Source organism: Dipodomys spectabilis, unplaced genomic scaffold, assembly GCF_019054845.1.
Source record: "Dipodomys spectabilis isolate Male_0828 unplaced genomic scaffold, ASM1905484v1 ptg000422l, whole genome shotgun sequence".
NCBI lineage: Eukaryota > Metazoa > Chordata > Mammalia > Rodentia > Heteromyidae > Dipodomys > Dipodomys spectabilis.
The window spans coordinates 5,946,560-5,974,312 of record NW_024871099.1 but is presented as its reverse complement, the minus strand read 5'-3'; the positions used below and the strand labels follow the sequence as shown (position 1 = coordinate 5,974,312).

Below are 27,753 nucleotides of genomic sequence, written 5' to 3'. Positions count from 1 at the left end.
TTTTTTGCTTTTTAATTGTTCTCAGAAAAGAGAAAAAAAACCTGGGTGGAAGAAATGATCATCATAAAGTTATAAGGCTTGAGAGCACTGAGAAGGCTCTAGAGGTCTGTCTTGAATCTTCCTACTACAGAGGAGGAGGTCAGCAGAGAGGTGGGCAGGCAGATCCCGGAGCAGGCCGGGCTTGGTGCTCAGAGTTTGGAGAAGGTGATGCTCTTCAGGTCCTTCTTTTCCATGGCCGCCTGCACCGACTTCACGATGTCCTGGGTCTGCAGCATGCTCATGTTCCAGAGGCCTGCGGAGGGGGCGGGGCGATGCTAGTGGGCACCAATCCGAGAGCGAGGTGCAGGCCCCCTACCCACGAGTCCCTATTGGATGCAAGAGTAGCAGGATGTGAGGTGATTGGTGGAGGCCGTGCCGGGACTGGGAGTGTGGTGATTGGTGGAGGCCATGCAGCGTGAGCAGTGATTGGCAGAGATCCTGCAGGAAGCGTGGTGATAGTCCAGCGCCATGTCCACCGCGAGTAGAGCAGATTGACCTTGGTGCTCTGAACGGCCACTGGGCTCTTGCTCGACACCTCAGCCGCCAGCGCGAAGGCTGCGTCCAGCACGGCCTCCTTGTCCACGAACACGCGGCTTCAGGAGGGGATAAAAGGAATAGGAAGCCTGGCAGAGCCCAGGAGAGGACCTATCTTCCAGGTGCTGACCCCTCACCACCAGCTGCCAGCCACAGCCACTCCCAAGAAGGCACCGCCCGTGACCTGGAGAGGGGACAGAAGGTCCCCGCGAACCCCTGGTTGCCCTCCGCCCCCATCCGTGGCCCTGTCCCCGTCCTCAGCCCCCACTACCTGACCAGTCCACTGCTCAGCGCCTCGTTCGCCATCATCTTTCGGGCAGTGAAGGCCAGCTCGTTGACCAGGCTGTGGGAATGGAGGGAGGGCGCATCAGGACTCCCTGTGGTCTGGGGTGGGGGAGACCCCACAGTCCTCCCCTCCGCCCCCCACTCACCTCTAATGCCCAATGACTTTGGGCAGCCGCTGCAGCGCCCCAAAATCAGGGGCCAGGCCTATGTTCACCTCTTAGTGTGCAGTGGGACTGTCATCATTTGCTTTCCAACACTCAAGGCCAGGACTTGGTGCCATTCTCCAGAGCTGTTCCCCACTTCCCACCAGTTCTGTACCCTCACCCCCAAACACCTCCTACTCCCCTACAATGCTAACCCTAGATAGTTCCTCCCTAGGAGACCTACTGGTTCTTATTTTTGTTAGTCCTGAGGCTTGAACTCCGGGCCTGGGTGCTATCCTTGAGCTCTTTTTTGCTCAAGGCTAGCACTCTACCACTTCAAGTCACAGCACCACTCCTGGTTTTCTGGTGGTTAATTGTAGATAAGAGACTTATGGACTTTCCTGCCCAGGCTGGTTTTGAACCTTGATCCTCGTATTTCAACCTCCTGAGTATCTATGATGACAGGCATGAGCACCCAGCAACTTCCTGGTTCTTTACAGTGGGTTCTTCATGGCGGCCTCACCTCTCAGGAGGCACTCCTTCCCTTTCCCTCCCCTCCTCTCCCTCTCTCCCTCCAGATCCCACCTGCAGCTGGCTTCATCCTGTGTCTCTGGGTCTCCAGCGTGGCTTGACAGCCACACTGTCTGTGCCACCTCCCCCCAATCACGCCTCACTTCCCTAGATGCCTGCCAGGAGATGTTCTCCATGGTACTAGAGCCAGGAACAAGATCCTCCATGTGCCAGATAAGCAGTCTACCAAGCCAAATCCCCAGCTCTTGGTTTGGAGAGGCAAGGTCCTGCATGTGGTCCAGATTAACCTAGAACTCCAGTCTTTCTGCCTCCACCTCCCAAGTGCCAGGATGACAGCTGTGTGCTACCTTACCTGTCTCCTGAGCTATGGAAGGGTCACTCTGACTCCTCTGCCGTGAAGCCCTCAGGGCTTGCTCTCTCCACACACATGGTCCCTGCTCTGACAGGTGTGCCACTCTCTAGTTAGCACTGTGGGGGTCCCGGAAGGCAGGAGCTCAGGGAGACTCACCTTGACCTGGAAGAAAGCATCCTGGGCACAGTAGCGGATGTCACAGGCAGTGACGAGGTCCACACCTGGAAGGAAGAGGCCAGGGACAATGCAGAGGGAAAGAGCCTGGCCCTGCTCCCCAGTCATGGCCGCATGCAGGGCCCCAGGCTCAGCAGCAGAGAGCTGAGAGTGGAAGCCCTGGCTGAGGGAGGGGAGGCCTCAGCACCCCCTCCTCCACCAATGCACCCGCCGTGGATGGCAGCGATCACAGGTTTGGGGCACTGGAAGGGAAGGCAGGGCTGGGGTCAGGGCTGAGGGCAGTGGGCAGAGGAGCTGCTGCCCTGCTGTGCCCAGAGTCACCTTCTCAATGACGCTGAAGGTCTTCTGGTACTGGGTGATGAGGTCATGGAGGTACCAGCTGATGCGGGCCACGTCGTCTCCCTCGGGCTGCAGCAGTTCTGAAGCCATATCCATGAGGTCGATTCCTGGCTAGGAAAGGGGGGAGGAGGCACTCACATAGTCTTCCAGCACTCCAGAACCTAGCCAGGCCTCAGATCCAAAATGGTCCCATGGTCACTAGCCACAGCAAGTTGTCTCCTGATATTGGGGTTTGGGATGGAGTGAACTTGCACCTCTATCTTCCTTCTTCTGACTTTTCTTCCTCTGGTTTTCTTTTCTTTTTTGCCAGTCCTGGGGCTTGAACTCTGGGCCTAGGCATTGTCCCCGGCTGTTTTTTGCTCAAGGCTAGTGCTTTACCACTTGAGCCACAGGGCCACTTCCACCGTTTTCTGAGTAGTTTATTGAAGAGAAGAGTCTCTCTCAGACTTTCCTGCCCAGGCTATCTTTGAACCATGATCCTCAGCTGTCAGCCTCCCAAGTAGCTAGGATTACAGGAGTGAGCTACTGGTGCCCAGCTTTCCTGTTTTTCTTTCATGCTTTGTTTTATAGGGCTTATACTCAGGGCGTGGGCACTGTCCCTAAGCTCTTTTGCTCAAGGCTAGCACTATCACTTTGAGCCATAGATTTACTTCTGGTTTTCTGGTAGTTCATTGGAGATAAGAGTCTGACCGACTTTAGTGTCGGGCTGGCTTTGAAGCATGATTCTCAGATCTCAGCCTGTGAGTCACTGGTATGCAGTCTTTGTTTTGTTTTGGAAACAGAGTTCGCTAGGTAGCCCTGGCTGGCCTGGAACTCCTGACCCTCCACCTCTGGCTCCTGAATGCTCAGATTCGAGGCCTGGACTGCTGTTCATGACTGTCCCAGCTATAGTGTGGCTCAGTGGTAGAGAATCTGCCCAGGATGTACACAACCCTGAGTTCCAGCGTGCAACTATGACTATCTGATGGCCAAAGAGGTCCAGGCTCCATGCTGCCATAGGCAAGAAAGATAAACCAGATTAGATCGTGAGTTTAAGCCCAGGACCAGCCACACACACACACACACACACACACACACACACACACACACACACACACACACACACACGTAAAATTAGACTGGAACAATGTGACACAGGGCTGTAATCCCAGCACTTGGTGGAGGCAGGAGGATCGGAGTTGGAGGCTAGCCTACAATACATCTCCTTGAGACTCCATCTCAACTATATGAAAAGCATGACATATATCTGTGTTGGGAGTCAGCAGGGAGGCTGTTGCTTTGTCTAATGACCTCAGTGAGAGACCTGAAGGAGATGAAGGGAAGGGACATGAATATATCTAGACTGTGGTGAACAGATGATGGGAACAGCCAGTGCAAAGGCCCAGTGGTTGGATTGGAATGCCCCTGACAAGATGGTCTGCAGAGCTAGAATAGAGTGAGCATGATAGAGATGAAGGCCAGGGTCAGGGAGGGAAAAGGAGGATTTGCCTGCCTCTTCCTCCTGAATAATTGGGATTACAGTTGTGTGCTACAATGCCCAACTTCATGTTTTTCTTTTATCTGTAATTTCATCTCTTCATAGGGTCACTGGGAGAAGCTGCCTGTCTTCTCTATGGTCCTTGGGCTCATGTTACAGAATACAGATCTTAAGGGCCATAATTGTTAGGTGCTAAAAATGGAGGTCACATAGAAATGGAGGCATTTTCATAGGGATTGCTTTTTTCCCCCATGTGGGAGCTTGAACTCAGGGCCTAGCCACTGTCCCTGAGCTTTTTTAACTTAAGGCTAACATTCTACCACTTTGAGCCGCAGCTCCACTTCTGTCTTTTTTTTTTTTGTCGGTCATGGTGCCTGAACTCTGGGCCTGGGCGCTGTCCCTCAGCTCTTCAGCTCAAGGCTAGCGCTCTACCACTTAAGCCACAGCACCACTTCCGGCTTTTTTCTTTTTGCTTATGTGGTGCTAAGGAATCAAACCCAGGGCCTCTGGCATGCAAGGCAAGTGCTCTACCACTGAGCCACCTTCCCAGCCCTCCACTTCTCTCTTTTTTGGTAACTTATTGCAGACAAGAGTCTCACAGACTTTCCTGCCAAAGCTGGCTTCAAACCATGATCTTCAGGTCTCAGCCTTCTGAGTAGCTAGGATTATAGGCATGAGCCAGTGACTCCTGGCTTGGGATTGCTTCTTGTGTCTGTTGTCTGCCACTGAGAGGCCCTGGCCTAGCTAGGTCCTCCCTTCTGTTTGTTTAATGATTGTTGCCTCAATCCTTTTTATACCTTCTGAGTAGCTGCATGACAGGTGTGAGCCACCATGTCCTGCTATCAGTTGACATAGGGGTGGAGGTGGGAGATGTCTCCGTAACTTTTTGATAAGGTTGGCCTCAATCGACAATCCTCTCCATCTGTGCCTCTGGAGTGGCTGGTATTAAAGGTGCCAGCCACTGTGCTAGCTGCAAATGGATATGTGAGAAGAAAACCTACAGTATCTGAAGTCAGAACACTGAGGGACTTTGATGGTCGATGACACCCTCTGGAGAGCAGAGCATAGGGCCACAGACACCCAGAGACTAGCATGTGCCTGCTGACTACGTGGGCAAGGCCCCGCTATGGTGACACACTTGGCTGACCCTGCTCTGGACTCTGAGAGGCCAACAGTCTGGTTCAACTGTCTGGTTCAAGGGCTCAGATAGTGTGTTCTGCACTCATTTCTCGATTGGCCCTCTGGGGAGAGGATGCTGGGGATGACTCAGGTCCTCTAGCATGCGAGGCCAGTGCTCTGTCTGAGCCACACCACAGCCCGATTGGATGCTTGAAATGAGGTCTTGTGACAAAAGAGCAAGAGGTTCAAATCATAAGTTAGAGCTGCCTAAAATCCTCAATTAGAAGCACTGCCATACCACCAGGACCAGGAGCGCCTGGGGAGGAGAAGGTACCTGAAGTGAACATTTTTCCTGCACCCGAGACCACCACAGCCCTGCAGTTGGAGTCCCTGGCTATCTTGTTGAAGCATTCCACCATCTCCCTGTGGAGGAGCAAGGAGGGAAGAGCCAGTAAGCACAGCAGTGGGACTGCCCCACCCTCAAGTCCATCTGTCTGTCCTCCAAGGCCAGCCAGGCCTGGTGCCCCAGCCCCGCCTCCACCTGCAGGAAGGCCTCCAGGATGTGCAGCCCGCACCTCCAGAAGGCCTTGTTCATGGCATTCCTCTTGTCAGGCCTGTTCAGCTGCACGTGGAGGACGTGTGTCCCAGCCGAGGTCACCTGCAGGGACTCATAGCTGTGGTCCGAGGCTTCCGAGGGGGCTGCCTTGGAGGCCTGGTGTGCGGAGGAGCTCAGGGGGCGAGGGCTGAGGTGGAAGCCCAGCTGGGTGGGCGCTGCCAGTCCTGCGGACAGAGGGGAAGAAGAGCCCTGGAGACGCCAGGATGGGGATGCACGTGTCTCGGGGAGCCTGGCCTGGAGAACACGAAGTCCTCAGAGCCCAGGGTCGAGGGGGACTGGGGTTGAGGACTGGGGTGCACTTGGCAGTGGGCTGAGTCTGAGAATACTTGAGACCGTGGACGGTGGGCTGAGCCAGGCCCGGGGGCGACGAGCTGTCGGGGACCCCAGATTGCAAAGACACAGTCTCATGGAGTTGGGGAGTTCTCTCGGGTTGGGAGCCTCTGCAGACCCCTGCGTTAGGCAGCGCACGGACCCTTTTGCTGCCTCCGCATAGGCCTCTCCTCGGTGGACCCCCCAGAGGACAGGGGGTGACTTACGCCTCAGCCACAGGTCGCGGAGCGCGCGAGAAACCGCCATCGCTGCGGTCATCAGGACTGTCAACACACTAACCTGAGGGGCGGAAGCCGAGGGGCGGGACGAAATCCGCCATGTTGAGCAAGGGCCTAGAAGCCGCAGCCCAACCCTCAGTGACGCCTCTGCGCCCGCCATCTTAACTAAGGGCAACCGGAAGTGGCGTTGGGAGTTCTCTGGCGTGCTCGGAAGGCAGCTCAGGAAGGAACCCTTTGCCCCACTGGGCACCTGGCCTGGGCCCGTATCTCACCGCCAGGGGGCCAATTCCGCATAAAGTTCAGCGCTGCGCTGTTTCGTGACAGCGGGCAAAGTGCTCACAGCTGGACTGAGCAAGGACGTGAAGGTCACAGCGCAGTTGCTGCTAAGTGAGTTTATCCTCGCGCAAGTTCAACTAAGAAGAGCAGGGACGAGCTGTGCTGCGAGGAGGTGCTGGTCGCCAGCCTCAGGACTGTGCCAACTCCCCACAGCACCCCAAGTCGAGAAACCGACTCCAGGAAGGTCGCAGCTTGGGCTAGACCTCTGTTCTTTACATGGCTGATGTAAAGATATCGTAGTACCCGGATGTAGACCCTGGACTCCAAGGATGCCCAGAAGGAAACCCAAGCTGCAAGGGAGTCTGATAGACTGCAGGTGACTGCTGCTCATAATCACTCTGTAAAGCTTCTTGGTTTAAAACTAACCCCAATTCAGTACTCTCCCAGGTGTATGGTGGCCTAGCTGTCAAATAATGTCATTTGACTAGTAGACATTGCTTAACATCTTCACAGCTAATTCTCCAAGTGGGATTTCAAGCACACAGCCGTTCCTCCCAAGTGTGGCTTGTTTAAGTCCCAGGGATTTGTTCTTCTGCAGGCTCTTCCAGGTTCTGCCTGACATTCTTTACTGACTCCCATGACAATTGGCTTGGGTAGCGGGGCAGTTAGCAGCAGAAAAGTTGGTTTAGGTATTCATTAAGGAATTAGTGTACAAATTGCAGTAGTTGTTTGCAGTAGGAGAGAAGAGCTGGAAATTGCCTTTAGTCCCAGGTTGAGTAAATTACGGCACACCCAGACAATGATACTGGGTTTTGGGTGGCGGAGTTACAGCAGCCCACAGAATATGGCAAGAGGCAGAAGAACATGGTACCAAGTCTGGGCACCTGTGGTGCATGACTGTAATCCTAGCTACTCAGGAAGCTGAGATCTGAGGATCTTGGCTCAAAGCCAGCCCGGTGGGAAAATCAGTGAGACTTGTAATTCCAATTAACCACCAGAAAACTGGAAGTGTCACTGTGGCTCAAAGTGGTAGAGTGGTAGCCTTGAAAAAAGAGCTCAGGGACACTGCCCAGTCCCTGAGTTAAAGCCTCACAACTGACAAAAAAAAAAGAGGGGGAGCATTACTTTGAAGAAATAAGGCCATTTTGGAGTATCTCTTAAAATCTCAGTTTTCTTTGTTTATTTGTTTCATCCATTGTGGGGCTTGAACTTGGATGCTGCCCCTCAGTCCTCAGCCTTGAACCTGGACCTGGGTACTGCCCCTAAACTCCTTTTCTCAAGGCTAGCACTCTACCACTTAACCTACAGCACCACTTACAGCTTTTTCTGTGATTAATACAAGATAAACAGTCTCCTGGACTTTCTTGCCTGAGCTACCTTTGAGCCATGATTCTCAGATCCAGCCTCCTGATAGCTAGGATTAAAGGTATAAGCCATAGCATCTGGCTTTTTTTTTTTTTTTTGGTCCAGTCCTGGGGCCCAAACTCTGGACCTGGGCACTGTCCCTCAGCTCTTCAGCTCAAGGCTAGCGCTCTACCACTTGAGTCATAGCGCCACTTCCAGCTTTTTTCTTTTTGCTTATGTGGTGCTGAGGAATGGAACCCAGGGCCTCAGGCACGCAAGGCAAGCACTCTACCACTGAGCCACCTTCCCAGCCCTGGCTTTTTTTTTTTTTTAAATGGGACCTCGAAATCCTGAGCTACAAACATCCTTCTGCCTATCTCCTGAGCAATTACAGGTGTCTCACACACTTGGCCTAGCTCTTACCACCACTTAGTTTTCTGGGCACTGTCCCTGGGCATTATCACTCAAGGCTGATACCATACTTCCTGTTTTTTGGTAGTTAATTGGAGATGAGAATCTCACAGACCTTCTTGCCCAGGATTAGCTTTGAATTGTGATCCTTAAGACCTCAGCCTCCTGAGTAGCTAGGATTGCAGAGGGGAGACACCTAGTTAGGAGAAGGAATTTAAAGACAAACAGAAGTGGCTTAATCAGGAGCAGGTTTATGGATGCAAAGCAAAGCGACAGCAAAGCTAATGTAACCGCTCCAGATGGGAGGTCAGGCATGTTCAGGTGGGAGTGCTGAACTACACACCCCAAGACCTCAAGTTTTATTGGGGTATGTGGACATGGATGGTCAATTTTGGAAAACTAGGTTAATGAGTCACTAATTTCCGGAGACTGCGCTGTGTGTCATCAACTTTTCCTATATATCTAGTAGGGCTTGGACTTGGGTGGTCAGACCAGGTGATGGGACTGCAGGCCAGCAAGACCTTGTTGTTTGTCGGTTGTGGGGCTTGAACTCTGGGCCTGGGCACTGTCCAGTGGCTCAAGGCCACTTCGGGTTTCCTGGTGGTCTATTGGAGATAATCGAGTCTCATGGACTTTCCTGCTAGGCTGGCTTTGAACTGGGATCCCCACATCTCAGCCTCCTGAGTAGCTAGGATTACAGGTGTGAGCCACCAGTGCCTGGCTTTTTTTTTTCTTCTCCAGTATAGGAGTTTGAACTCAGGCCCTTGCACATGTGAGGTAGGTACCTTGTCACTTGAGCCATACACACTCCCTTTTTGGTGGTTATCTCCAATTAATCACCAAAAAAGCTGGAATTGGAGCTATGGCTTAAATAGGAGAGAGCCAGCCTTGACTGAAAAAGCTAGGGGACAGCACCTAGGCCTTGACTTCAAAGCTGGTGGCTCATGCCTGTAATCCTAGCTGTTCAAGAGGCTGAGATCTGAGGATCTTAGAAGCCACCTCAAGTAGGAAAGTCTGTGAGACTCCTAGCTCCAATTAATCAGGTTGTGGCTCAGGTGGTAGAGCGTTAGCCTTGAGCAGAAGAGCTCAGGAACAGTGCCCGTGCCCTGAGTTCATGCCCCACAACTGACAAAAAAATGCAGTGGGGAGCTGGGAATGTGGCTTAGCGATAGAGTGCTTGCCTAGCATGCATGAAGCCCTGGGTTCCATTCCTCAGTACCACATAAACAGAAAAAGGCAGAAGTGGCGCTGTGGCTCAAGTGGTAGAGTGCTAGCCTGGAGCACAGAGAGGCTCAGGGACAGTGCCCAGGCCCTGAGTTCAGGCCCCAGGACTGGCAAAAAAATAAATAAGAAAGAAAGAAGAAATGTGCGCTCGTATTGGTGAAATTGGTACCATGCAGTGTCAGGGGGAATATTTGAGATTTTTCCTCACCCTTCTCAATGTCTACATTATAAAAGATCCTGTGTCTATCCTTTCCCTCCTCCCCCTACCCTCTTGGCCAGCTCTAGGAAACCAGGCCTCCCAAGGGTGTTGTTAGGTTCACCTTAAAGGAAACTTTTATGAAAGGTGAGCTCAGGACATCTATGACAGCCCGACAGAACAGGTTGTATGTCCATATTGTACCTGCCTCTATTACTACTCGGGCTGGTCTCAGCTGCCCAGATCTCAGCTTGGCTTACTTCTGAGCAGGCTTTACTTTCAAGCCTGATTTTGATGCTATGACTTTAGTCTAAATATTAGTCACATTCAAGTTCAGTTCTGTTTGGTAGATAGATATTGATGGCTGCTAAGAATTGGAGGTAAAACTGGGCGCTGGTGGCTCACACCTGTAATCCTAGCTACTCTTAAGGCTAAGATCTGAGGATCGAGGTTCAAAGCCAGCTGGGGCAGGAAAGGCCGTGAGACTCTTCAATAAACACTCAGAAAACCGGAAGTGGCGCTGTGGCTCAAGGGTAGAGTGCTTGCCTTGAGCTGAAGAGCTGAAGGACAGCGCCCAGGCCCAGAGTTCAAGCCCCACGACTGACCCCCCCCCCAAAAAAAAAGAATTGGAGATAGGCCACATAGCTGCACTACTGGGTAGTTAATTCAAATGAAAGTTCTGTGAAGGAATTCTGACACTAAATTTGTATATATGATACACAAGTGTTGCTCTGAACATTGGTAATTTTTCACAGGGCTCACACCTGTAATCATATCTGCTTGAGACTCTGTGATAGAACAAACATGATCTGAGACTAGCCAAAGCATACACATGAGACCCCATCTCAACCAATAGCCGGGCAAATTGGCACACACCTGTCATCATACTTATGTAGGAATTGTAAATGGAGGATGGAGGTCTAGGCTGTCTCCAGGGAAACACAGAAGATGTAATTGAAGAAAATAACAAAGGCAAACATGGTTGGGAATGTAGCTCAAGAGTGGTAAGAGTACCTATCTAGGTAAGCTGTACACCTTCCTCCATCTTTTTGTCTTATTGGTGTGTGTAGGTGTGGGTGTGTGTGCTCATGCACATGTGTATACTAGTAATAGAGCTTGAACTCCATGCCTAGGCTCTGTCCCTGAGTTCTTTTTTTTTTTTTGTCGGTTGCTTGAACTCTGGGCCTGAGCGCTGTCCCTCAGCTCTTCAGCTCAAGGCAAGTGCTCTACCACCTGAGCCACAGCGCCACTTCCAGTTTTCTAGTGATTTATCGGAGATAAGAGTCTCATGGACTTTCCTGCCTGGGCTGGCTTTGAACCGTGATCCTCAGATCTCAGCCTCCTGAGTTAGCTAGGATTACAGGCGTGAGCCACCGGCACCCGGCTGTCCCTGAGTTCTTTTGCTCAAGGCTAGCACTTGAACGATAGCTACACTTCCAGCTTTTTGTGATTAATTGCAGATAAAATTCTCATGGATTTTTTTTCCTGCCCTGGCTGACTTTGAAGTGTGATCTTCAGATCCCAACCTCCTGATTAGCTATGAATATACGCATGAACCACTAGCTCCCAGTCTGATTTTGATTTTGAGATGGAGTTGCCTACTAACTTTGCTAAGGATGGCTTCCAACTTGTGACCCTTCTGTCTCTCCACCTCTCAAAGAGTTGGGATTATATGTATGTACCTCCAAGCCCAGCAGAGTCTAAGCATTGTATTCTGTAGCTTGCATCAATTTGATGTAGGTATAGAGCACCTCCTGCTGACATCATAGAGCAGAGGCAGCCAGACAGCTCTGTCTTCCTAATAGAAAACAAACCCTTAAAAAATCAGTCTCAGGGGCTGGGAATGTAGCTTAGTGGTAGAGTGCTTGCTTAGCATGCCTGAAGCCCTGGGTTCAATTCCTCAGTACCACATCCACAGAAAAAACCAGAAGTGGCGCTGTGGCTCAAGAGATACAGTGCCGGCCTTGAGCAAAAAGAAGCCCAGGACTGTCCAAAAAAACAAAAACAAAAAATTACTTTCATCTGGGCTGGGAAGGTGGCTCAGTGGTAGAGTGCTCGCCTTGTATGCTTAAGGCCCTGGGTTCAATTCCTCAGCACCACATAAGCAGGAAAAAAAAAGCCAGAAGTGGCACTGTGACTCAAGTGGTAGAGTGCTAGCCTTGAGCTGAAGAGCTGAGGGACAGTGCCCAGGCCGAGTTCAGGCCCCACGACCGGACCTCCCCCCCCAAAAATTGGTCTCAGATCTATGGAAACATGGAGATCTAAGACCCAATTTATTAGAGTGACTGGACAGTGTGTATTAAATTTTACCAGGATCATCATAAGGGTCGTAGGACCAAGAACAGGGGTACCAGGAGCTGAAGGAAGAATTTAGAGGGCTTTCGTTTTCTTTTTGGTGCTGGTAGTAGGGCTTGAACTCAGGACCTAGATGCTTTCTCCTAGCTTTTTTGCTCAAGGCTGGCACTCTGCCACTTGAGCCACAGCTCTGCTTCTGGCTTTTTTGTTGTTGTTGGAAATAAGAGTTTCCTGGATTTGTCTGCCCAGACTGGCTTTGGAATAGGATCCTCAGATCTCAGCCTCCTGAGTAGCTAGGATCACAGATGTGAGCCACCAGAAGGATAGTGTTTTACATAGATTTGTTTTATTGACTCAAGCATAGTCTCTTTCTGGTGCTTTTTGTTGTTGGTGGTCGTGGGGCCTGAACTCTGGGCCTGGGCACTATCCCTGAGCTCTTCAGCTCAAGAGGAGTGCTCTACCACTTGAGCCACAACACCACTTCTGATTTTCTGGTGGTTTACTGGAGATAAGAGTCTCACAGACTTTCCTTCCCCAGGCTGGCTTTGAACCGGGTTCCTCAGATCTCAGCCTCCTGAGTAGCTAGGATTACAGGCATGAACCACCAGTGCCTGTCTTTCTGGTGGCTCTGGCCAATAGTAAGAAGGTATGTGTGGGAACTGGGATGAACAGGCACAAAATCCTTGGCTGCAGATTGTGTCACAGTTACACAGGACTGGTGTTCAGCCTTTGGGCTGGGACACCTTTGCAAAAATCATGCTAACTGAAGAGGAGGGTGGAGAGGGCATCCCTTTGGTTGCTAGTGAGAAAATGGAAAAATAGAAGAGCAGCAGCACTGCTTGGCTCCTTGAATGTCCAAGTGTGGTTTCAAGCACATCTGGGAACCCAGCCTGATAGTGCATGCCTATCTGGGGTTAAAGAGGATTCTAGAAGGCCAGGAAAGAGGATCTTAAATTCTAGGTCAGCTTAGGCTATATAATGAGGCTCTGTCTCAAAATAAGTAAATAAAACACATCTGGATTCATGCTCAGGGGGAATCTCATTCATCTGTCTGTCTTCCCATCAGTTCGGCCTCATTTACAGGCCAAGATAGACACAGACCACTCTGGAGTCTCATCTGCCCCAGAACAGCTTAGTACCTTGTGATCTGTAGGCCTGGGGAGGGAGGGGCACCATGTTGGCTAATGGCTGCTGGGCTCTGATTGGCAGGCCTTGGTCACATGGCTATCTTTAGCCGAGGAGGCCTGGCTAGCTTTACCAGAGAGTCTAGAAAACTTGAGTCAATGGATTGTTTAAGCCTACAGAAGGGGCTGATTCCTGATAAACAGTTGGGCTCTTAAAGCAACCTACACCTGTTCCAAGCCCTGACTTCATCTGCAGCCCCACAAACAGAAAAGCACCCCAGGCAGATGTGGATTTCTGTATCATCCGTACAGTTTTTCTGGAGAGGCATGGCAGGGCCCCTGGGTGTGAAGCGGTTGTGATAGAGAACACTTGTGGAGTTGGTGCCTGTGGCTCACACCTGTAATCCTAGCTACTCCAAGGCTGCCATCTGAGGATCACAGTTCAAAGCCAGCTTGTGATACTCTTTTCCTCCAATTAACCACCAGAAAACTGGAAGTGGAGCTGTGGCTCAAAGCAGTAGAGCACTAGCCTTGAGCAAAAGAGCTCAGGACAGTGCCCAGGCCATGAGTACAAGCCCCACCATGGACAATAACAACAACAAAACAGCTGTGGATGGCTGGGAATGTGGCTTAGTGGTAGAGTGATTACCTAGCATGCATGAAGACCTGGGTTCAATTCCTCAGTACCACATACACAGAAAATGCCAGAAGTGGTGCTGTGGCTCAAGTGGTAGAGTGCTAGCCTTGAGCAAAAGAAGCTCAGGGACAGTGCCCAGACTCTGAGTTCAAGCCCCAGGACTGGCAAAAAACAACAAAACAACAAAAATGGTATAGTAGGAGCCTGCCTTTTAGCCAGCCAGCAGGACCCCGCTCAGTGATAGGGGACATCTAGCAACCAGCCCCCCTTCCCCAAGGCCTCAGGATCCACTCATCACAAGAGTGGTCACTCCTGGTCACTGCAAGGTGTCACCCATGTGGGTGGTGATTGGAGTAAAGAGGAGTCAGCTGTATGTAACTGCAGGGGTGGGAAGACAGAGGAGAAGAACCCTCTCTCGTGGCACTGGGGAGATGCAGGCCAGAGGATCATGAATTCCTCCAGCCCAGCCCAGCCTACATAGTGAGAGAAAAGAAAGTTGGTAGAGAGATGACAGAGGCGGCTGAGGAAGGCACTGGAAAGCAGCCAGAGTCAGCCTGGGGCATGGACCCTCAGGCTCATTGTCACCTTTTTGTGAATCCAAGTGCTAAAAAGACATAGGTAATCCTTCATTTCCCAAGTGAATAACAAGAATTCCCACAAGGCAGGAATGTAAGTAAAGTAATAGGAAAATCCTGTGTGTGTGTGTGTTTGTGTGTGTGTGTGCTCCAGTACTGGGGTTTGAAATCAAGGCCTCATGCTCTCTTGCTTTTTCCATTGAAGGCTAGAATCACACCTCCACTTCTTTTTTTGGGGGGTGGGGGTGGGGGGGAGGTTAATTGTGGAGAAAAGAGTCTCATGGATTTTCTGCCTGGGCTTGATTTCAGCTACTGTGCTCAGAGTTCAGTCTCTTGAGCAACTGGGATCTCAGGCATGAGCTATCAGCAATATGGAAGTTTATGAGACAAGAAATTATGCCGATGCTTGCTGGTGTTTCCTTCTGCGCAGAAGGTAAGTTTTGCCTTCCTGTGGCAAAACGAAACATGTGAACCTGAGCCCATCTCAGCCATCTTGGTTGCTGTCTTCATTGCCACTTTGGCCTCTGGATAAATAGTGAGAATTGAAGTCCTTGCTGAGGAGTCTTTTTCTTTTCTTTCTTTCTTTCTTTTTTTTTTTTTTCTTTTTTGCTTGTCCTGGGGCTTGAACTCAGGGCCTGTGCTCAGGGCTAGCACTCTACCACTTGAACCACAGTGCCACTCCTGGCTTTTTCTGTGTATGTGGTACTGAGGAATGGAACCCAGAGCTTCATGTATGTTAGGCAAGCGCTCTACCACTCAGCCACATTCCCAGCCTTGGTGAGCCTTTTTTTCCTTCTCTTCTCTACATGGTTGTGGTACCAAAGCTTGAGCACTCTGTCCTTATTTCCTCATTCTTCGGTCGCCCCCCTGCCTCCAGTTCATTGTCTGGAAGGTTTTATCAGCTGATCCTGCACCTCTAAATTGTGTAGATTGTTAATCCCTGATCGGATGTTTTTCAGCTAATTTATCATCATGGTGTCTAACCCCCACTCCGAGCACACACACATACTCACACTCACACTCACGCTCACCACAGCTCCTCTGTAAGTAGAGCCCATATTCACCCCCCACTGTAGGAATGAAAAATTGAGTCCCAGAGAGGTGGAGTGACTTTGTCCAGCGACATAAGTAGCAGAGCTGGGCTTGAACCCATGTGCTATGTTTCTAATCCTGGTGCCTGCTGCCGGCCGTCTTTCTGACCCTGGTGGGAGAGGTGTGGGGTAGGTTGGGCCAAATGCATAGGAATTATTTGGAGGCTGCTTTTGGCAGTACTGGGGTTTGAACTCGAGGCTTTGTGCTTGCTAGGCAGGCGATCTATCACCTGAGCCACGGGGTCCAGCCCTTTCTGTTATAGTTTCGTTTTCAGATGGGGTCTCCCATTTTTGCTCCATCCTCCTACTTCAGACTTTGGGGTAGAGTAGCTGGGATTACAAGCATGTGTCACTGAGCCTGGCCTAAGGCATCCTGTTTTGTGATTCCTTTTGGTGGCCAGGCAGCCGGGAATTAGAGGCTGTCTGCCAGAAGGTTTGAGGCACAGCTGAGTGCCGTTCTTCTAAGGGCTCCAGGGTCCTCTTGGGATCAAGCCTTCTGCCTTCAGACCCTGAGGTGCCCCTGTATAAGACTGGGCTATGTGGGCTCAGGTGAGCCCTGGGCTGCTGGCCCAATCAGCCCTGCCTGAGGGACCCTGCGAATATCCCAGGGGCTTAGCAGTGTGAGCCTGAGCAGAAGAGGGGTGCTGGCTCGGTGGTCAAGGGGTAATCATGGCTTAGAGAAAATGGAGAGGTCAGAGGAGAAATGCTGGCAGCAGAGGCCAACCGAAGAGAAGTGCAGAGAAAAACAGATAGCTGCGCCTCCCTCCCCATCCCCCAGCAACAAGCAGAAACACATCCCCAGGTTGACCTCCTTCTTGGCCAGTCTCCCCTCAGCTCTGCCCACCTTCCCTCCTGCTGCTGGTCAAGCCCATTAAGCTGCCACCCTGGCCACAACTGAAGGCTCCACGCCCCAGGGAGGAAACCACTGATGAGGCGTCCTTGCTCCCTGGCACCCCAAACCGTCAATTAATATTAACAAGGGCGGCTCCTAAAGACCCCCAACGGGGCTCTGAGGGCGCAGGCCCCGCCTCATGACTCAGGAGGTTAAAGGGCCCGGGGCCCTCCGGAGCCCGAGTGTCCGATGGCAGGCAGCGGCAGGCGGGTCACCATCCAGCTGGTGGATGACGGCTCCAGCGCTGGGGCCGGGGGCCCACAGCTCTTTCGGGGCCAGAACTACCAGGCTATCCGAGCAGCCTGTCTGGAATCGGGGATCCTCTTCCGCGACCCCTGTTTCCCTGCCGGCCCAGATGCCCTTGGCTATGACACCCTGGGGCCAGACTCGGAGAAGGCCAAAGGGGTGGAGTGGAAGAGACCCCATGTAAAGTGGGGCTGGGCCGGAGGGAGGAGGCTGGGTCTAATGGAGGAAGGCTGGGTACTGTACTCCTTAGGCCGAGAGAGGAGACTGGTTCTGAGGGAGAGAAAGGACTGGGGCCTGGGCCCCTGAGTCTGAGGGAGGAGGGCTGGGGCCTGGGCTTCTGGGTCTGAGGGAGGAGGGCTGGGGCCTGGGCTTCTGGGTCTGAGGGAGGAGGCAGGGCCTGACCTACAGACAGTAGTCTGGACTAGACTGCAGGAGCTCCACAGGTTTCGGGGGTTGGAGGCCCCATTCGCTGATGTGGTAGCACTGGGGGGCACCTGAGTTCCTAGTTGCTCTTGCCGTTTGTTTGCTTTGTCCATTGTGGGGCTTGAACTCAGGACCTGGGGTGAGCTTTTCTGCTCCAGGCTAGTGTTCTACCACTGTTAGCCAGGGTGCCACTTCCAGTTTTCTGGTGGTTCATTGAAGAGAACAGTTTCACAGACTTTCCTGTCTGGGCTGGCTTTGAACCGCGATCCTCAGATCTCCTGAGTGCCTAGGTGTGATCTGAGGTGCCCGGCTTGCCTTGGCTTTTCTGACTGGACCCCTTCCTGCCCAGGAGTTTTGTGAGAAGCCTCAGTTCATCTGTGAAGACATGAGCAGGACAGATGTGTGCCAGGGGAGACTAGGTGAGAAGCCCGGGGCGGTCTGAGCCCCCAAATATCCATGTGGGGATGGTAGCCCTGATGGAAGTCCTGGCTCTCCTTCCCTCCCCCCATTCTTCCTCTCCCTCCCCCTGTGTGCCTCCGCCCCCCCCTCACTGAGCCTGTCTTCCAGGAAATTGCTGGTTTCTGGCTGCCGCTGCCTCACTCACACTGTACCCCCGACTCCTGTACCGGGTGGTCCCCCCAGGACAGAGCTTCCAAGATGGCTACGCAGGCGTCTTCCACTTCCGGGTAGAGTTTAATTTGTCTCTCTGTACCTCAGTTTCCCCTCTGGTGGCAGGGTGCCATAGATTTCGTAATGGACACTGTCCCCTTGTGGTACTCATTCTAGAACTCAAGGACTGGGTAAGCAGGGTTGAGGTCAGAAGTCGGGCTCCAGGGTGGGCTGGGGTGGCAGCCAAGCCTCTCTCCCGCCAGCTCTGGCAGTTTGGCCGCTGGGTGGATGTTGTGGTGGATGACAAGCTGCCGGTCCAGGAGGGCAAGCTGATGTTCGTGCACTCGGAGCAGAGGAACGAGTTCTGGGCACCCCTCCTGGAGAAAGCCTACGCCAAGTGAGGACCCCTGACTTCTGAGTTCTTCCAGGCACCTCACCAAGGACCCTCAAGCTGAGTCACCACCCCACGAGCCCTAAAACCACAGTGCACCCTGCAAACCCTCCAGACTGTCCACACGCCCCTGTGGCGCCTTCCCACAACCCTACCAATTACCCATAATTATTCCCAAGGATCCCCCCAAAGCCCACATACCCGTCACCGAGGTCGAAGCTTTCTCTCCTGGGAAACCTGTAAGCTCAGCATCTCTCCTGACCCACTGACATGTCCATAGCCACCCTAAAATCCTAGTATCCCTGGGACCCCCAATCTGTCCTTCCCCATCATGGGGCTCTGGAATGCCTGACAAGCTCCCTAGAAGTCACCTCTACAGCAAGCTCCCCAAGAGCTCCCCAAGTTCCCCCAAAATGTGCAGTCCTGGAGGCTCCAGGCACCACAGGTCCAGATTCCGGGGCCTTCTAGCACCCCTCTCTCAACCACCCCCTCCTTGATTGTGTCCTTTGCAGGGATAGAGGCGCCCAGCTCCCCCACGCCTCGCTCCCCCACGCCTCACACCCCTCCCCCATATCCCCACAGGCTCCACGGCTCCTACGAGACCATGCGAGGCGGCCACATGAACGAGGCCTTTGTGGACTTCACGGGGGGCGTGGGCGAGGTGCTCTACCTGAGGCAAAACACGCCGGGCCTCTTCCCCGCCCTTCGCCACGCACTGGCCAAGGAGTCCCTCGTGGGCGCCACTGCCCTGGTGAGAGCCGGACCCCACTGTGACCGGCCACAGTCAGCGTGGGGTGGGAGCTTCCCGTGTCCTTCCACCAGCGTCTCCTGCTGCCTGCTGCCCTCTCACAAATCAAATTAGTAAGCTAGAAGGAATTTATTTGTTTTTAAGACAAGCTTCAGACCCAGCTGGATCCAGGTGTTGCAAAAGTGTTTATGCTAGTCTAGTTCTGGATGAGCCTCACTCCGGGGCAAGCTCTCCCCTTCACGGATACAAGGGGCTCCCACAGCTGCAGGGCTGTTCCACCACCCAAGGGACAAAAGATCATAGGTAGGCGCTGGGGGTCACGTCTGTAATACTAGCTGCTCAGAGGCTGAGATATAGGGATCACAATTTGAAGCCAGAAGTCTTTTTCTTTTTTTTTTTTCTCTTCAGTCATGGGGCTTGAATTCTGGGTCTGGGCGCTGTCCCTCAGCTCTTCAGCTCAAGGCGAGCGCTCTACCACTTGAGCCACAGCGTCAGAGTTTTCTGGTGGTTAATTAGAAATAAGAATCTTATGGACTTTTCTGCCCAGGCTGGCTTTGAACCTTGATCCTCAGATCTCAGCCTCTTGCGTAGCTAGGATTACAAGCGTAAGCCACTGATGCCCTGGTCAATAAGAGTCTTTTAAGGTATTTCTGCTCTGTCAGCTAGGAAAAAAGAAAAGCTAGATTTGAGATATGATTTAATTGGTAGAGCATAAACTGTAGGCAGAGAAAGCTGAATGAGAGCATGAGGCTGAGTTCAAGTAAAAAAAAGCACCCGTTTTGGGATTTTCAGTCAGTGCCCCACTGATTCCCATGGGCTTTGCCTGCCTGTGACCTTGTCATAAAATCAATGACTCACTCATTAAGTTGGTCTTTAACTCATCCACTTATCTACCTGCTTACTTAATTAAAAAAAATCTCTCATGGCTCATGCCTATAATCCTAGCTACTCAGGAGGCTGAGATCTGAGGATCGCAGTTCAAAGCCAGCTCTAGCAGGAAAGTCTGTGAGACTCTTACCTCCAATAAACCACTCAGAAAACTGGAAGTGTCGCTGTAGCTCAAGTGGTAGAGCACTAGACTTGAACTGAAGAGCTGAATGACAGCACCCAGGTCCAGAGTTCAAGCCCGACAACTGACCAAAAAAAAAAAAATCTCTCTGCCTGTCCTTTTAATCTGTATCTTTATCTCTATGACTCTATTCTTTTTTCTTTTTCTTTTTTTCTACCAGTCCTGGGGCTTGAACTCAAAGCCTAGGCACCTTCCCTTAGCCTCTTTTGCTCAAGGCTAGTACTTTACCACAGCACCACTTCTGGCTTTTTCTGCTTATGTGGTATTGAGGTATTGAACTGAGGGCTTCATGCATGCTAGGCAAGTACTCTACCACTAAGCCACTTTCCCAACCTGACTCTATTCTTTTTAAATCTTCTTCTGATGGTACTGGACATTGAATTCAGTGTCTTGAGATTCTGGGCAGGAGCTCTACGACTAGAACCACACCTCTCTAGTCCTTTTGCTTTAGGTTATTTTTTCAGATAGTTTTGTTGTTGTTGTTATTGTTGTGAGACTGGGACTTGGACTCAGTACCTTAGGATTTGCTCATTAACTGATGCTCTACCAACTGAGTCATGCCTCCAACCCCCCTAGATGGGTTGTGTGCATCTGTCTGTCCATCCTGGGGTTTGAACTCAGAGCCTGGGCATTTTTCCTGAGCTTTTGTGTTTTAGGTTACAGGGAAAACTGTTGTGCATAGATATAGCCACCAGGGGGCACTGTCATTGTACAAATGCCCACTGTGTGCACAGCACACATTAGATCACAGAGAGGCCTGGTGAGAAGCTAGGCAGAAAATAGTCATGGATCATTTCATAGGATGATAAATTTGCCAGAAAGCTGGATGCTAGAGACTCAGGCCTATAATCCTAGCTACTCAGGGGGCTGAGATCTGAGGATCACAGCTGGAAGCCAGCCTGGGAAGGAAAGTCTGTGAGACTCTTATCTCCAATAAACTACTCAGGAAAAGCCAGTGTCGTTGTTGCTCAAGTAGTAGAGCATTAGCCTTGAGTACAAAGAGGCTCAGGGGTAGTAGTGTTCAGGCCCTGAGTTCAAGCCCCAAGATTGGCAAAAGTAAAATTACAGTCTCCAGAAAGAAAACTAAGTGACAGGATAGCATGAGGGGCCTTCTTGGATTAGGTGCCCCACCCCTGTCTGACGGGCATCTGAATGACAGGATGAGGAGGCCCCAGCCCTCCGTGCAGAGAAAATGAGGGGCCTGGGACAGAGTGTGTGGGGGTGGGGGTGGGGAGAAGGTGCTGCTTTTATTCCGAGGGCCAAGCGAAGACTATGCCACGCATGACAGGAAAGCTGGAAGGGCTGTGTGTGTGTGTGTGTGAGAGAGAGCTGTGAACCAAACAAACACGGATTCACAGTTTTTCTTTGTGTCCATCCTGGTGCTTGAACTTAGGGCGTGAGCACTGTCCCTTAGCTTTTTCACTCAGAATGGTCCTCTACCACTTGAGCCACAGTTCTATTTCAGGTTTTTTTGCTGGTTCCTTGGAGATGAGAATCTCACAGACTTTCTTGCCTGCCTGTGCTTGATGATTGACTCCTGCTTCAGTGGCCCAAGGTTGGGGGGCTGGGAAGAGTGGCTGCTGTCTACCGCGTCTCACCCTGCTGTCTCTACCCAGAGTGATCGGGGCGAGATCCGCACGGAAGAGGGGCTGGTAAAGGGACACGCATACTCAGTCACAGGCACACACAAGGTGAGCTCCCTGGGAGGACCCCGTGTGTGCGTGTGTGTGTGTGTGTGTGTGTGTGCGTGTGCGTGTGTGTGTGTGCGTGTGTGTGAGTCTCCAGGTGCCCCCTGCTGACCGCCCTACCTCCACTGCTCCCCCCCCCCCCCAACCATGCTGTCTTCAGGTGTCTCTGGGCTTCACCAAAGTGAGGCTCCTGCGGCTGCGGAATCCTTGGGGCCGTGTGGAGTGGACTGGGGCCTGGAGTGACAGGTGAGCTGGGCCCCTGGGGGGTGGGGGCTGGGGGCTGGGTCCCCCCCTGCCTGGCCCTCACGTCCATCTCCCCAGCTGCCCACGCTGGGACGCCATCCCCACCGAGTGGCGAGATGCCCTGATGGTGAAGAAGGAGGATGGTGAGTTCTGGTGAGTTCCCAGGGGCCCATCCGCCTCCGGGGGCGCAGCAAGGCCAGGATGCCTGGAGAAGAGGGTTGCTGGCAAAAATTTGTGGGGTGAAGCGTATTGGGGAGAAGCTATACCAGCTGTAACTTGTAACTTGCAGGTCAGTTCCCTCCCTCCCTCCCTCCGTTCTTGTCTTTCATGTGTGTGTGTGTGTGTGCAGTACTAGGCTTGAGCTCAGGGCTTGGACATTGGGGAGTGGGGTTCTGTGGCTTTTCACAGCTGTGGGGCCTAGAACCCATTTGGGGACCCAGAGGCTGGGGGATCTGGGTTGAGGGGCACGTGGGCTGACTGTCCCTTGCAGGATGGAGCTGCAGGACTTCCTGAGTCACTTCAACACGGTGCAGATCTGCTCGCTGAGCCCGGAGGTGCTGGGGCCCAGTCCAGCGGGGGGTGGCTGGCACATCCACACTTTCCAGGGCCGCTGGGTGCGTGGCTTCAACTCTGGCGGGAGCCAGCCTGGTGCTGGTGAGCCCTGGGGGCCCCTGAGGGGTGAGGGGTGAGGTGGGCTGCGGGCTACCATGGGCTGTGGACCCCATGTCCTTCTCCTCCATCAGAAACCTTCTGGACCAATCCTCAGTTCCGGCTGACGCTGCTGGAGCCGGATGAGGAGGAAGATGATGACGATGAGGAGGGGCCCTGGGGAGGCTGGGGGGCAGCAGGGGCACGGGGCCCAGCCAGGGGGGGCCGCATGCCCAAGTGCACCGTCCTCCTGTCACTCATCCAGCGCAACCGGCGGCGTCTGCGGGCCAAGGGTCTCACTTACCTCACTGTGGGATTCCACGTGTTCCAGGTAGAGCCTGGGGTTCGGGTCAGAGAGCAGAGGAGGCAGGGGGACGGGAGGTCAAGGTCAGCTGAAGGGCACGAGAGATGGGGACAGATAAAAGGCTGGGTGGAGAGGTGACCAAACAGGCGGCAAAGGGACTGAGGGCACAGATGGGGAGGAGAAGGCCGGTCAGAGGGTCCTAGGCCAGCCACTGGGGGCAGGGGGGTGGGGGGGGGACGGGACGGGACAGGGGACGGTGATGGTCAGGAAGACCGTTAGACACTGACTCACCCTGGCATCCTAGCTACTCAAGAGGCTGAGACCTGAGGATGGCGGTTCGAAGCCAGCCCGAGCACTAAAGTCCCTGAGACTCTCATCTCCAATAAACCACCAGGAAACTGCAAGTGGCGCTGTGGTAGAGCGCTAGCTAGTCTTGAGCCAAAGAGCTCAGCGATAGAGCCCAGGCCCTGAGTTCAAGCCCCAGGACCCGTACCAAAGAAAAGAAACGGAGACGCTTATTGCTGAGGGAGAGCAGGGGCTCTGAGCGGCGGCACCTGCCCGCCCCTGACGCGCCCTGCCTCTTCTGTCTTGCAGATTCCAGAGGAGGTGGGTATCAGACGGGGCCCAGGCCGGGCTCGGCCCCGGGCGGGGCGCGGTGCCCCTGCCCCGAAGGCGGTGTGGGGGGGCGCGGGGGGCGGCGGGCCGGAGCGGGGCGCCGGGCGCGTGGAGGCCATGCCGCTGCCGCCGCCCGCCCGCAGCTGCTGGGCGCCTGGGACTCGCCGCGCAGCCGCGCGCTCCTGCCCACCCTGCTGCGCGCCGACCGCTCGGTGTTCTGCGCCCGCCGCGACGTGAGCCGCCGCTGCCGCCTGCCGCCCGGACACTACTTGGTGGTGCCCAGCGCCGCCCGCGCCGGCGAGGAGGCCGACTTCACGCTGCGCATCTTCTCCGAGCGTGGCCACACGGCGGTGTGAGCCCGGGACCCCGGACGGGGTGGGGGGTGTGTGTGCGTGCAAGTGTGCAAGAGCCCACCTCCACCTCGCCCCAGACCCCACCTCCGGTCACCCCCACCCCCGGCTCTACACTCCACAGGGTAGCCTTAGCCCCTGGCGCCGCCCGATCTGGGCCCCGCCCCCAGGGCCCCTCGGCTCCTGGCCGACGCCGGCTCCAAGTCTGGTCTGTATTTGCAGGGAGATCGATGACGTCATCAGCGCGGACCTGGAGGCCCTGACGGTGCGGGGCTGCTCTGGGAGGGGGCAGCAAGCGGGTGCACCGGCCCGGAGGTCAGGGCCAGATAGGGCTTTGGGTCAGGACTCAACTTTCCTCACTTGCGCAGGTCCCCTATGAGCCCCTGGAGCTGGAGCTGGTGCAGCTGTTTCTGGAGTTGGCTGGAGGGGTGAGAAAAGAATGCTGTGTGTGTGTGTCTGTGTGTGTCTGTCCTGACCCCAGAGCCCAGCCCTCTTGGTTGGTGCTCCCTTCCTCAGCCTCCATGCTTACACGCCCTTAGTTGCTTTTCTTGGACTGCAGCTGTTCCCTGCCTCGGTGCTGTTCCCTGCCTTGGTGCCCCTTTCTTCCTTTCCAGGCTGTTTCCAAAGTGGCTTTATCTGGAAGCTGCCATCCATGGGCTCCTGCAGCCCGCACCTCCCCCATTAACTGCCCTGACCCAAGTGAACCCTGAGAGCCAGGTCCCCAGCTCTGGCCTGCACAGGGTCTCACCAGCTGCTCTCTCTTCCAGGAGGAGGAATTGGATGCTTATCAGCTGCACACCTTACTAAGCATTGCCCTTGAGCCTGGTGAGTCGGGTGGGCGCTGATGGCCATGGAGCCTGGGCTCAGTGGCATCTCCCTGCATGTGGCCTGTGGTGGGCTTTCTCAGCAGCCTTTGTTCTGGGAGGCAGGGTGGATAGCTGTTGTGGGCACAGGCTTGGGAAACTCCTCCCTCCAGGTTGGCTTGATCCCAGCTCGATGCCTATTAAAGGCCCCCCCAGTGAGTCTGGCCTGCAAAGTTCTTCCAGTGGTGTGCAGCCTCCAAGGAGCAAGTGCTGGGTGTTTTCATGTGTTGTATGCATGCATGGTGCATATGCACACAAGCCTGTGTGCTCACGTGTACGTCATGACTGGGGCTTGAACTCAGGACCTGGTTCTTAGCTTTTACTATCACTACCATTTGAGCCATGTTTCACCTCTGGCTTTTTGGTGATTAATTGGAGACCAAACTCTCACTGTCCTGCCCAGGCTAGCTTTGAACTGTGATCCTCAGATCTCAGCCTCCTGAGCAGCTAGGATGACAAGTGTGAGCCAGTGCTGGGCTTGGGTGTTTTCTTGTAGGCAGGGCCAACACGAGGACCCAGGGAGAGATCGGGCTGAGGACCTGTGAGCAGCTGCTGCAGTGTTTTGGGGTACGTGGAGGCAGTGCTGGAAAGGAGGAATAAGGATGTGGGGTCTCCTCTTCCGTGAGCCTCGTTCCTAACCAGATGTCCCTGTGCACAGCGCGGCGGCCACCTGTCTCTGCACCACTTCCAGGAGCTCTGGGGCCACCTCCTGTTGTGGCAGGTAAGGAGGGGTGACTCGCCTGAACTGTTTTCTGGACCAAGACCCCCTTTAGGTCATCAGGCCCCTCAAGAATTGATCCCACAGCCTCTGGGTCTGGGTGGAGGACCTGAAGCATATCACCTCCCTCCGAGGGGATCTTTTTCCTTGGCTACAAAGGATACTTAGAACCATGGAAGGAGGAAACAAAGGAAAGTTCTAGAAACAGCAGTAAGCGGCCACATTGAGGCTTTATGTGGTGGTCAGATGGCCATTTGGCCAGGGAAGAGCAAGCAGAGGTGCTGTGGCCCATAATCCCCACTTGGAGGAAGGGGAGCTGGCCCTGAGGTTCCCACTCAGGGTAGCGAGCACCCCTGCAGGGCCAAGGGGCTGACCCTTGTCTCCCCACACAGGGCACATTTGACAAGTTCGATGAGGACGCATCAGGAACCATGAACTCCTATGAGCTGAGGCTGGCGCTGAACGCTGCAGGTGTGCCCGGCGGCCAGGAGGATGGAGAGAGGGTGAAGGGGCGCAGAGGACTGGGAAGGGGAGGGAGGGAGGGGCTCCAGGAAGGAGCATTGGGAGCTGCTGCCTTGAGGCTCAGGCTTATTCAGTAGAACGTTCTGGATTCTGGTGAGTGTTGGTGGAATCCTCAGGCGCCTTTCCTCCGGGTGCTGCGTCCCAGCCTTGAGTTTGAGGGGCGCAGGGCTTGGGGCTTTTGGGAGTCCATGGACACGATGGCAGAGGTGAGCTGCTGCTGCAACATGGGGTGGCGGCAGCGACGTGTCCAGGCGGAGCCGTGGGGAGGGAGAGTCCGGCAGCTTTGGAGACAGGGTTGCTGGCACTCAACAGGATGGCCCCCAACCAGCAGGAGGGAACAGGTGCAGACCGTGTTCAAGGGCCCCTACACAGATGGGGGGGGTACCTTGCTGGCGTGGGGCTCACAGGGCGGTGGCCCCCAGGCTTCCACTTGAACAACCAGCTGACCCAGGCCCTCACCAGCCGCTACCGGGACAGCCGCCTGCGGGTGGACTTGGAGCGCTTCGTGTCCTGCGCGGCCCAGCTCACGTGCATCTTCCGTGAGTGCCCATCCCGATGTGGAGGGGTGCAGGGGGGGCACCCTCGGCTGAGGGCCAGCAGCTACCCTGCTCCTCTCTGCACAGGACACTGCAGCCAGCACCTAGCTGGGGGCGAAGGGGTCGTGTGCCTGACCCACAGACAGGTGAGCTGGGCGGTGGGCTGGGTGGCTGGGGCGGGCGCTGGCCGGAGCTCACGCCCCACTTTCTCCCCAGTGGTCGGAGGTGGCCTCCTTCTCCTAAGGGCGCCCTCAACCCAGCACTGCAGCTGAGCACGCATGCACCTGCCCATCACCTATCGTCTAGGGCCACCTCCACATCATCCTGCGCCCCCCCACCTCCTGTTGCCACCTACGTGAGAGCCCCCACTCTGCTGAGACCACACCCTTGAGGGGCGCAGGGACCTGGGCCTTGCATGGACGTCACAGAAAGAGGACGCTAGGAATCCACCTTAAAAATATTACATGTTTTATTATCCTGTCCCCAGAAGAGTGGTTTATCCAGAAACCAAGAAAATCAGAATAAACTCAAGAGGGGAGAGGAGGGCAAAACCATCAACTAGCAGGCAGCCAGGCCAGCAGCCCCCTCCACCCCGGAGGTCCCCCCAGACCCTGCCCAGCACAGACACTGAGGAAGATGAGTGCGGGCGGGCAGCCAATCAGCTATGTCTTCATTAGAGAGCAAGAGAGGCGAAGATACGTTGCTAGGTGAATATATATTTATATAATAAATCCGTAAGTTAATAAAGTAAATAGGAATTCTCTGAAGGGTTTTTTTTAATAGGTTTTTTTTTCTTCATTTTTTTTTTTTTTGTATGATTTTGTTGGTTTTGGTCCTTAGAAAAAAAAACAATTGAGACCTCGAGTCCAGACAAGTAAGGGGTGATGGCAGGGTCCTGGGCGCCTGGCACTCACCATGGAGTCCCGCCGGGGAAGGGAGAGGGAGCTGGCGGGGTCTGGTTCAGCGGAGCAGCAGCGCCCTCTGCTGGACCTTGCGGGGCGGTTCCTGGACAAGGCACGTGGGGCTTTGGCCTGGGTGTGGGAGGCATGGAGCCTCTGTCCCCTCCACGTAAGATTTAAAAAAATGTACGTATTTACCAGACCAGAGGTGCTGACCCCGGCCTCCGTCCCCCTTCCAGGTGTGGGGGGGAGCCCCTGGCCGACTGCCAGAGAGAGGAGAGAGCCTGCCAGCTCCTCTCTGCCCACTGCCCCCAGGGACCGACAGAGAGGGCTTTGCATAGATACAAGAGTCGGGGTGGGGCAGGGTACCCCCAGCCCCGCCGGGAGGCCGAGGGGCTTTGGTCCGGGAGTCAGGAGCCCTCACAGGTCGCTCTCGCCATAGAGGGCCGTAGAGAAGGACTTGTAGTCCAGGGCGCCGGGCACAGCATCGGGGCCCTGGTAGGGCGCCATGCGGGCGATGCAGTACTCGGCCTGGTCGGGGGGCAGCTCTCTCCGCAGCTCCTCGGCTGTGATGAAGTTCTGGAGTACAGGCAGGACGGAGTCACGACACCCCTGCGCCGACCTGGCCTACCCAGTCCCAATGCCTCGGTGGGCTCTTG

At 54.1% G+C, this 27,753-nt stretch overlaps 3 protein-coding genes across 4 annotated transcripts in view; 1 reads left to right on the top strand and 2 right to left on the bottom strand.

Moving 5' to 3' along the window:
• Window positions 1-193: 193 nt before the first annotated feature.
• LOC122097558 (delta(3,5)-Delta(2,4)-dienoyl-CoA isomerase, mitochondrial-like) lies at window positions 194-6,231 on the bottom strand. The gene is made up of 8 exons (XM_042668137.1): window positions 6,146-6,231; window positions 5,569-5,773; window positions 5,328-5,416; window positions 2,380-2,504; window positions 2,041-2,105; window positions 845-916; window positions 536-632; window positions 194-292 (listed from the first exon to the last, which is right to left on the bottom strand). The coding sequence occupies exons 1-8, from the start codon at window positions 6,195-6,197 to the stop codon at window positions 278-280; spliced, it is 720 nt and encodes a 239-aa protein (XP_042524071.1). The 5' UTR covers window positions 6,198-6,231; the 3' UTR covers window positions 194-277.
• Window positions 6,232-6,256: 25 nt separating this feature from the next.
• Window positions 6,257-26,947, top strand: Capn12 (calpain 12). Its single transcript, XM_042667778.1, has 23 exons — window positions 6,257-6,263; window positions 6,482-6,544; window positions 14,626-14,672; window positions 17,241-17,310; window positions 17,459-17,577; window positions 17,764-17,897; window positions 18,474-18,642; window positions 21,325-21,399; window positions 21,557-21,642; window positions 21,718-21,792; window positions 22,130-22,293; window positions 22,383-22,618; window positions 23,186-23,197; window positions 23,350-23,558; window positions 23,779-23,821; window positions 23,925-23,984; window positions 24,324-24,381; window positions 24,916-24,986; window positions 25,078-25,140; window positions 25,530-25,608; window positions 26,082-26,198; window positions 26,283-26,341; window positions 26,412-26,947. The coding sequence occupies exons 1-23, from the start codon at window positions 6,257-6,259 to the stop codon at window positions 26,436-26,438; spliced, it is 2,043 nt and encodes a 680-aa protein (XP_042523712.1). The 3' UTR covers window positions 26,439-26,947.
• Actn4 (actinin alpha 4) overlaps window positions 26,647-27,753 on the bottom strand; it is a 57,741-nt gene continuing 56,634 nt past the window's right edge. For both annotated transcript variants that reach the window (XM_042668136.1, XM_042668135.1), the window contains exon 21: window positions 26,647-27,673. In XM_042668136.1, coding sequence (XP_042524070.1) covers window positions 27,515-27,673 — 159 coding nt within the window. In that variant the 3' untranslated portion in view covers window positions 26,647-27,514. The remainder of the gene's footprint in view (window positions 27,674-27,753) is intronic.